Source organism: Salvia hispanica, chromosome 6, assembly GCF_023119035.1.
Source record: "Salvia hispanica cultivar TCC Black 2014 chromosome 6, UniMelb_Shisp_WGS_1.0, whole genome shotgun sequence".
Lineage (NCBI taxonomy): Eukaryota > Viridiplantae > Streptophyta > Magnoliopsida > Lamiales > Lamiaceae > Salvia > Salvia hispanica.
This window is the reverse complement of record NC_062970.1, coordinates 9,932,794-9,942,987: the sequence shown is the minus strand read 5'-3', so window position 1 is coordinate 9,942,987 and position 10,194 is coordinate 9,932,794. Positions and strand designations below refer to the sequence as shown.

Here is a 10,194-nt window from a genome sequence, read left to right as displayed (position 1 = left end):
TGCATTTATACCAAAAACAATGTTCCTAATCTCCTGAACCGACGGTTCCTCCTCCAACTCTGTCATGTTAAATTCTGGAGGCAGCGAACACAGAAGGTCAAGATTTGGCTCTTGAAGCTGGTCAATATCAGAGGTCAAAAGATCTTGAAAATAAGAGACCGCCGATTGCCTAATTTCTCCATCCTCAGTGATCACCTGTTCTCCTACTTCAATTGAGTGAATTCTCGCTTTCGCTCTCTTCTGTTTTACCCATCCCTGGAAGAACTTAGTGTTTCTCTCCCCATCAACCGACCACCTGATAGCTGATTTTTGTCTCCAATAATCCTCCTCCATTTAAAGCTTTAAAGTAAGTTCTGTTGCCGTCCGATTCATTTCTACTCTACAGGCAGGAGTCCGTAACAATTCAAATCTTTTAAGCGCCTCTTGTGCTTCCTCCTCCGCTTGCTTTACCTTTTCAAAAATATTACCAAAAATATTCTTATTCCAAGACTTTAAGCTTCTCTTCAGCCGGCCCAGTTTAAGTTGTAAATTCACCATTCCTTTCTCCCCCGTGTCTTCTTTCCAACACTCCTCCACCTCCTTTAAAAAAGAGTGATGCCTAACCCACATGCTCTGAAATCTGAACGGTGGGCGAATTGGAGGCCCAGGTATCTGACATTGAATGAGCAGCGAGATGTGATCCGAGAGGATCCTTGGCAGATTAGTGACTCTAGAAGTTGATAACAGGTCCGGCCAACCCTCCCCAATTAATGCTCTATCCAATCTTTCAAAGATTTCCCCTCTCGCCCACGAAAATATTGCCCCATCTGCCCCAAGATCGAGCAGTTGGCAGTCATTTAGGGCGTCAGCAAATTCTGCCATTTCTCTTATTCTATTTTTACTACTCCCATGACGCTCGTCCTCCGAGATAAAAATATTGAAATCCCCCCTCCCCCCACCAACCACAGGAGGCTCTTCATTTTAACAGCGATCTCTCTAAGTTTGTCCCAAAGGGGGTGCCGTCCGACCCTGGAACATTTGCCGTAGACTACTGAGATAAAAAATGGCATTGGGAGAACTTGTGTGGAAATCCGAGCATGAAGAACTTGCTCTGAACTATCCCACTGATCCACCTCGATGTCATACTCCGCAAACAACCAAATCTGACCATTTTCATTCACACCCCTGAATTGAAGACCAAACCTCCTGCTGAAAAATTCCAGATTAGATTGAATTAAAGGCTCAATGATAGCCAAAATTGAGATTCTATGAACTTTAATCATGTGTTTGATTATATTTTGGGTGTTTGTGTTAGCCACACCCCTAGCATTCCAAATCATCATGTTGTAAGTCATGATATCACAAGAGAGCATCCCCCGAGGATTCAAGCCTCCCTTTTTTCTGTTTTCCATCTTCAATCGCAAGCTGCGGGTCCCCTGTTACAGCCTCCCTCTTCTCTGGGGGTTTTACCAGCTTGATTTGTTCATCGACTGTCTCCTCTTCCCAATCGTTCTCATCCTCGTATTGCTCCTTTTCAAAGTCACCACTTGGTAGACTTTTAAAGTATTTTGGGTTAGAAACAATACCATGTGAGAGGTCCTCCACACTGTCACCATTCTGATTCCAAAGCGGAACCCCCACATTGCCATACGTTCTCGCTAAATACCCAGCTGACTGCATCCCTTGCATAGACCTTCCTCTCCCTCTGCCATGGTCAAAAGAGAGGGACCTCCCTCTCCCTCTCCCTCTACCTCTTCCTTGCCTACCTTTCTTGTTCCAATGGGTCTGAAAATCATCTGCCTCAACCTCTAAATCAGCCTGACTCCCTACCTCCAACTGAGACGTTGGTGAGGCAGCTCCTCCCCCAAAAGATGGCCCCTCTGTATCAACCTTTCTAGGCGGCATGTCTCTTTTTTCCATCTGAGAAGACTCTCCCTCTTTACCTTCTCTGTTGTGCTGACTATTATCTTCCCCCTTCTTGGCCTCTGGTTGTTGCCATCTTGGGAAAGGCTTATTATAATCTCTTTTCATCGGCTTTTCTTTTTTTCCATTCGCATAACACGCATCCGTGGAGTGACCCACATGCCTGCAATCTTGACAATATTGAGGGATTCTATCCCATTTCACCCTTTGCCGGACCTCCCTTCCTTGAATATCAATAACTATTTCCTCTGGTGGCGTCCTTGAGATATCAATTTCAATGCAAATTCTTGCAAAAGATAGCCGTTTCTGAGTGATAGTAGCATGGTCTACTTGAATAGGCGTCCCTATTAAGCTTCCTATAGCAAACAAAGTTGATTTCTCAAACAAATGAATAGGGAGTCCCACGAGGTTACACCAGATTGATGTTATCGAGGATTCAAAGAACGGATCAAATTCAGGAGTCCACTTAAAAACTCTCATCGGGTGACGATCTATAAACCAGACAGGCATTCCATTTGGACCACATAGTAGTTTTGCATAATCTGAGATCACTTTAAATTGAACTAGGACATGTTTCGCATTAATGTAGCTCCAAGAAAATTCCCCAACAAACTTCATACCTTGTAGGGCCTTCTGTATCTGTTGTGAGGTTAGGATTGAATGAGAGAATTTCCCTACCACCGCGAATCCAAGTCTCTCCGCAAGAAAAGAAGTATCCGACCCAGAGAAATAAATAGATGGCAGACCTGAGCTCTCCCCTGCAATACCAATTTTCTTGATTTTTCCTGGTTCAAAAGTAAACGGGTGATTTACGTTTTCCTTAAGGATATCAGCTAGATGTCGCTTCTGCCCCACCCCTGTGCTCCCTTTAGTAGCCTCAGAAAAACCAGAATTAGAGAAACCAACTCCCTGTTTTAAGACTGAAGATTGCACTCTTGAAGCCGCCCCTTCTTTCTCATTAAGGCTTGTCTGCCCCTCCTTCTCCTGCTGCAAACTTGCCTGCAAATCCTTATTTCTCCCTGGCCTGAAATTTTCCCTTCTCAAGGGTGGAAAATCCTCATTCAACTCTTTTCCACTAGACATCTCCTTCTGAATATTTTGCTCCTCAAGATCAGTCCATTTGACACCCTTACTACCATTCCCTAATTCCAAGAGAGACCCCCGCATCCCAAGCACTTCCACAACCTTCAGGATCTCCATCTGTTGCAGAGGCTGAGCTTCAATCATGTCCAGGGCATTATCTACCTCTGCTGCCACCACCGAAATCTCCTCAGCCCCACCAGACCCTGCACAACTATCCCTAATCATCCCTACAACCTCCAAACTATCCTCTGCCAAAGGCCTATCCACCAACATTCCCTCAGCCATGGAATCTCTTACTAGAAAAACATCAAACACTTTCTCTGCAGAAATATCCACCCCACAATCTTCCCCCAGACATGTTTCGCTATCTCCTTCTATCGCCTCCACCGAATGCCCCACGATCTTCCCAGACACATCTACCTCCCGATCTAAGGAATCAGCCCCCTCTCTTTCATCCACCATTACTCCACCTTCCTCCCCCATCTCCTGTACGAAACTGAAGCTCTTACCCTGCGCATCCATCCTTGGGGCAGGATTAAGCCTCAACTTATTCTTATTAGAAATCCTCCTAGCAATTTGGGAGCTTGAGACACCCCTCCTACCCTCCGGCGGTGACCGATTGCACCATCTCCGTCCACCCCTCTTCATATATGCCAATCTAAGCCGCGGCGACAACGATTTGGGACGAGAGACCCTAGCAGATCTCCTTCTCCCTACAATTCTCCTAGCAATTTGATCATGACTCAGAGACTCCAAAGCTACCTCCTCGCCCACCGGCTGCTCCATTCAAACTAACCGAAACACCGCAAACTAAGCCACCCACAACCCCCAAACAAAGAGCCAAACAACAAAAAAACAGCAAGCAGGAAAAACTAATGGAACAGTAACCAGAAACAGTGAAATCAACGAAGTGTGTAAAGAGATGAAGGAAATCGAACGAAAATACTGCCCAGCCGAGATCACTGTGTGTAAATCGCACACACTCAGTGTGAATCCCCGACGACTCAATATAGTTGAATATATAGATAGCTTTGATTTTACGGAAATCGTTAAAATGGATGTGTGTATATTATTTTATTATATATATATTCGTAAACATATATGTATACAGTTAACTAGTTAAATTAGTTTATTTGATTAATATGTATATGTTATTGTAGTGTGCATGAAAATATAAGTTTAGTACTTAGTTTATAAATGTGTATGTGTACACACGTAACTTTTACTAAAGAAAAGGAAGGATGACATGCCTTAATATCTATTCTATACGTGTATAAATAAAATCCCTACATATGTGTTTCATGCATGTTATAACACTTGTCATAATTTTAATTGTTTAAATATCTTGTATTGATCGTAACACCCAATTTATGAATATATCTAATGTTTGCTATATATATGTATTTTGTAAGTGGCGCTTAGCCACACGTTTATTACTTTAGCATGATATATTTAAGTGGGTTAGACCGACGTCTTAGTTTATAAAAGTAGAGGAGATGCATTGTAATATTACAGAAGGGGAGAGATAAACTCAAGTGATTATACGAAGAGAAAGAGTTGAGAGTTTAGGCGATTTTAGCTGAAGAAAGAGGGATAAGAAAAGAAAAAGAAAGGCGACGGACAACAGGGAATCTCAAATTTATAGAGAATAAATTCATGGTTTGAGCCTGGACGGATGGTTGTGAATCAGGAGACAGAAATAGGAGTTCGGTTAGATTCTTGTCACGACCGCACTTTCTAAGGATAGAAAGTCCGGTTGATCGCGACTAGGGGAGGATGAAAGAAGCGGGGAAGAAAGGGGAAAACTGTGGCACAACTGAACTTGAACTGAAATAACTTGGAATATATATAAAAATCAGAGTGCATGGTACAAGAGAATGAAATCTCGACTTTTACATTGCAGCGGAAGAGTCAAGAGCAGAGGACATCGTGTATGGAGACACGACGCATCCAAGTACTATTCTATAGAAGGATCTTCATCGTCTATGCTCAACACCGCCCGCCGTCATCACTGCTCAACCTGCACATTTTTAAAACATATGCAGGGCTGAGTACTTGGTGTACTCAGTGGACACGTGCCGAAATATTTTTTACTAAAAACTGATTTTGTCAAATCACTCCTAAGTGAACTCGGGGTTTTAGGAAAAGATCCGAGAACACTAAATCATTTTCCTTGTCATTATCAAAAGCGATCTGTTGTTCTATTTTCCTGGAACTTATGCCATATCTGAACTAACTCCTGGTGAAATAAATTCACAAACTCCTGGTGAAACGAATTCAGAACTCCTGGTGAAATAAATTCACAAACTCCTGGTGAAACCAATTCACAACTCCTGGTGAAACTAATTCACAAACTCCTGGTCTAGTAGGGACATCGCCCTTGCTAGACAATCAGATAGGCAAAGTTCAAAACAAAACATGGCTTGACATAACTTTCAAAAACTTCCTTTCCTCATAAACATTTTCGACTAAACTCATTTCTATCGGTCAAAGCCGAACAAAATATCAACGAAGGCTGACAATTCACAAGCACCCGTAAAGCAACACATAATGTTACATAAAATAAATAACATCACTTTCACTTGATGTAAATAGCACTCATCATAAAATATTGTTCATGAAACTGTAAATGTAAACTGTACTTTTCATATCACCTTGGCACTCTTCATAAAAACATATTTTAAACATAAAGGCAACAATCGTATCTTAAATAGAAAGCCCACCTCGTTCGCTTAAAACTCCTTAAATTGATTTTTCTTCACTTCGCCTTTACTCGCAGATATAGCCTTTTGAAAGCAAACAACGTACTAATAAGACTTAAGAAGTTCTCATACTTATAGGAATGCATGCCCCTAATTAATTCTCTTATCCTTCGTTCACTTCGAGGAAATTTTTAGAAACTTGCATATTAATTAAATCGGGAAATTTAATTAATAGCACTTCTTTATTAAACTTAATTATTTTCATGGCTCGAGAACGTCGTCTCTCTTTCCTCCTATTTTCTTAGCGGTCGTCCGAGGCGTCGCGGGGCGACGCCGGTCGGCCCTTCGCATCTCGCAGTTAAATATCTTCCATCTTCGGAAACTTAGCAAATTATTCGGGAATTAATCAATTGAGCTCCAACTCAAGTCCTTAAATTAATCCCATCCAACAAATAACTTCTTAAGTCCAAAATTAAGAGTTCTCGGCCCAAACAGTAAATCCATTGGCCCACTAATTAAATAGCAATCCCTCAATTAAAGCTAGAGTCCAATATTTTATAATCTCTAGGCCCAAATCTCCCTTTTATTTAAATACTTCCGGCCCAAACTTAATTAAATAGGGACCCAACAACAATAATTTCTTTGGCCCAACCTCTTAATCAATTACTAAGGCCCAAACATAATATTACAAAGTCCAAATCTAGACTCCCTTCCACCCATCGGTCAAACTCTCTCTTTCTCTCCTACATTTCTCAAAATCAAAAATTGGGGAAAACTAGATCGGAGAAGAAATGGCGGTGCCTCCTCCACTCTCCGCCCCGCGACCTCTCCGGCGAATCGCCATCTCCGGCGTCGCCGGAGCTCCCTCCTTCTTCTCCTAAAACCCTTTCTCTTCTCATCATTTAACCCCACAGTAAATCCCCAAATTAAAATCACATTGAAGAACCCGGCGGCGTCTCCTCCTCGCGCTCGTCGCTGCTCCGATCGGCGCCTCCTCTGCGTCGCCGACATCGCATAGCACGCACCGCCGCTGCTCCATCGTCTTCCCTCTCCGTCCCTTCTCTTCCTCGGCGGATTCACCGTTCACTCAGCTCGGCGGAGATTCTCCGGCTCCGTCTTCCTCTCCAGCCCAGCAAGCGGCGCGTTAAGGCAGCGGACGCTCCAGCTCGCCATCTCACACCGTCGGCCTTGGCGAGCAGAACCGCCGCCTGCCTGTGCCGTTGGCCCTACATCGGCGCCCGCTCGTTGCCGGCAGCTCTACCAGATACTCCTCACTCCAAAGCTAAGTCTCTTTCCCCCTTCCCCTCTCATTCAATTTCTTTGAGCTAAGGCAGTAATTAAGTTGAGGATTTCCTTGTTATTTTGTGGAGTAAAGTTATGATCTTGGGAAGGGGTGTTAGCTTACTGGATATATGAGATTACTTGGCCTGGTGTGTTATGGTGTTGCTCCCAAATTTTGTTTTCATACCCTACTATGGTGATTCCAGTTACTAATATTGCTATGGTTCGTATCTGGCTTCTGAACATCTATGTTCTAAGTTTCATTCTGTGATCTGCTATGATTCTAAGTCCTTGGTTACCTACTATGCTAGCTCTATATTTGTTGTTATACATGATGCAAGGGTTATTGGGTGTTGAGGTTGTTACCTAAGTTTGATGAATCCTCTTGGGTGGGACTGATGTCCTGCCTCAAACTCCTCCTTGCTCCTCCTCCACTTCTTGCTGCTCTCTTGAATATTTGGTGATCTTATAGTGTTGACAATGAGGGGAGGAGAAGGAGATTGAGGATGTTTATATAGTGCTCTATCTTTGGCCTTTTGTGCTTGATACTTGGAGGCAAAGGCTCCTATTTTGGGGCTGCCAGCTCCACTACTTTTGAGCTTGATGTTCATGCTATCCTTACTATTTTGGTGTATGTATGGTTGTCTCTCTCTTGGCTGTTTCCTCAGCCTTGATCGATGGGAAAACAAGAATCTTGCTCATATCTATATTGGGCTTGTGTAGAGGATCATTCTACTATGCTCTCTTGTCTTGGTTCCTCTTTGATGAAAATGGATTAGAGACAACTTGGCTGATCTCTTAGCCTTAGTTGGCAGCTCTATGGCTGTCCCAATCAGCCTACTCCTTTAGCTCCCTTACTTGGCTTGCCTCTCTTTCTCCTTTACTTAAATGTTCTTTTTCTAATACCCTTTTTGGTGCTAACATTGCAGATACAAAGCTGGAACTTTGGAGTCTTATGGGCTGAAGAAATCGAGAAGGATGGGGGAAGAAGAAGAGAGAATCTTATCCCCACTATGTCTACATTCTGACTCTTACTCCTAGCTTGGAGCCAAAGTCTTAGGTCTTGAGACCATTAGGATAGTAGTAGCTGTCACTTTATTCATTCTTGTACCAACTAAAGATGTATGTACTTAAATACTTTATTCTCAATTACATCCCATGCATTTCTATTTCTCCAAGTATTTTCACATTTCTCTAATAAAAGTATAACGGAATTAATTAAGCTAATAAATCTGATTTATCTCGAAAGAAGGGAACGAAAATTCGGGGCGTTACAATTCTTGTCTTAATCAGGTGTGTATAAATCACACTTTTAATTTTACATGCATTATGTGGTTAATTGCTATGTGTTGACTTAGAGTGAATATTTAGACTATATGATATGAACATGATATAGTTATGTATTATTTGATATTGACTGTGAAAGATGATATGAATATGTAATTTGTGCAATGGATATATGTTATATATTATAATGGTATTATTGGATGAAATATGATAGAAATATGTACTTGATGCAATTGATATGTTTGCACATGGTTTGGAATTATTTGAATCATTGAATTAAAGAGGATCTATGACAATCATGCCCTGGGTTTGATATTAATGGCAATGGACCTACGGGTCATATACAATGGCAATGGACCTACGGGTCATATATTGTCACGACCGCACTTTCTAAGGATAGAAAGTCCGGTTAATCGCGACTAGGGGGGGATAAAAGAAGCGGGGAAGAAAGGGAAAAACTATGGCACAACTGAACTTGAACTGAAATAACTTGGAATATATATATAAATCAGAGTGCATGGTACAAGAGAATGAAATCTCGACTTTTACATTGCAGCGGAAGAGTCAAGAGCAGATGACATCGTGTATGGAGACACGACGCATCCAAGTACTATTCTATCGAAGGATCTTCATCGTCTATGCTCAACGCCGCTCGCCGTCATCACTGCTCAACCTGCACATTTTTAAAACATATGCAGGGCCGAGTACTTGGTGTACTCAGTGGACACGTGCCGAAATAGTTTTTTACTAAAAAACTGATTTTGTCAAGTCACTCCTAAGTAAACTCGGGATTTTAAGTGAAAGATCCGAGAACACTAAATCATTTTCCTTGTCATTATCAAAAGCGATCTGCTGTTCTATTTTCCTGGAACTTATGCCATATCTGAACTAACTCCTGGTGAAATAAATTCACAAACTCCTGGTGAAACGAATTCAGAACTCCTGGTGAAATAAATTCACAAACTCCTGGTGAAACCAATTCACAACTCCTGGTGAAACTAATTCACAACTCCTGGTGAAACAAATTCACAACTCCTAGTGAAATGAATTCACAACTCCTGGTGAAACGAATTCACAACTCCTGGTGAAGTAAATTCACAAACTCCTGGTGAAACCAATTCACAACTCCTGGTGAAAGTAATTCACAAACTCCTGGTCTAGTAGGGACATCGCCCTTGCTAGACAATCAGATAGGCAAAGTTCAAAACAAAACATGGCTTGACATAACTTTCAAAAACTTCCTTTCCTCATAAACATTTTCGACTAAACTCATTTCTATCGGTCAAAGCCGAACAAAATATCAACGAAGGCTGACAGTTCACAAGCACCCGTAAAGCAACACATAATGTCACATAACTAAATAACATCACTTTCACTTGATGTAAATAGCACTCATCATAAAATATTGTTCATGAAACTGTAAACGTAAACTGTACTTTTCATATCACCTTGGCACTCTTCATAAAAACCATACTTTAAACATAAAGGCAACAATCGTATCTTAAATAGAAAGCCCACCTCGTTCGCTTAAAACTCCTTAAATTGATTTTTCCTCACTCCGCCTTTACTCGCAGAGATAGCCGTTTGAAAGCAAACAACGTAGTAATAAGACTTAAGAAGTTCTCATACTTATAGGAATGCATGCCCCTAATTAATTCTCTTATCCTTCGTTCACTTCTAGGAAATCTTTTTTATTTTTTTAGAAACTTGCATATTAATTAAATCGGGAAATTTAATTAATAGCACTTCTTTATTAAACTTAATTATTTTCGTGGCTCCGGCGCCGGTCGGCTTTCGCGTCTCTCACTTTACTACTTTATTTTCCCGGAATCTAAATAAATTATTTGGAAATTAATTAATTGAGTTACATCTCAATTCTTAAATAATTCCAACTTCTCATAATTAAATCTTGGCCCAAACAATAAATCTCTTGGCCCAC

General features: G+C 41.4%; 1 protein-coding gene and 1 long non-coding RNA gene across 2 annotated transcripts; both read right to left on the bottom strand.

Annotated features, from left to right (window-relative positions):
- Nucleotides 1-333: 333 nt before the first annotated feature.
- On the bottom strand, nt 334-861 carry LOC125194655. The gene has a single exon (XM_048092901.1). It carries the CDS (start codon nt 859-861, stop codon nt 334-336), a length of 528 nt encoding a protein of 175 aa, XP_047948858.1.
- A 7,922-nt stretch (nt 862-8,783) lies between these two features.
- On the bottom strand, nt 8,784-9,830 carry LOC125192967. The gene is made up of 2 exons (XR_007171499.1): nt 9,774-9,830; nt 8,784-8,928 (listed from the first exon to the last, which is right to left on the bottom strand). It is a non-coding gene; the product is annotated as an uncharacterized LOC125192967 (long non-coding RNA).
- Nucleotides 9,831-10,194: the final 364 nt, after the last annotated feature.

Coding starts and splice junctions, on each gene's coding strand:
- LOC125194655 (XM_048092901.1), bottom strand. CDS start 861: ATGGCAGAATTTGCTGACGCCCTAAATGACTGCCAACTGCTCGATCTT.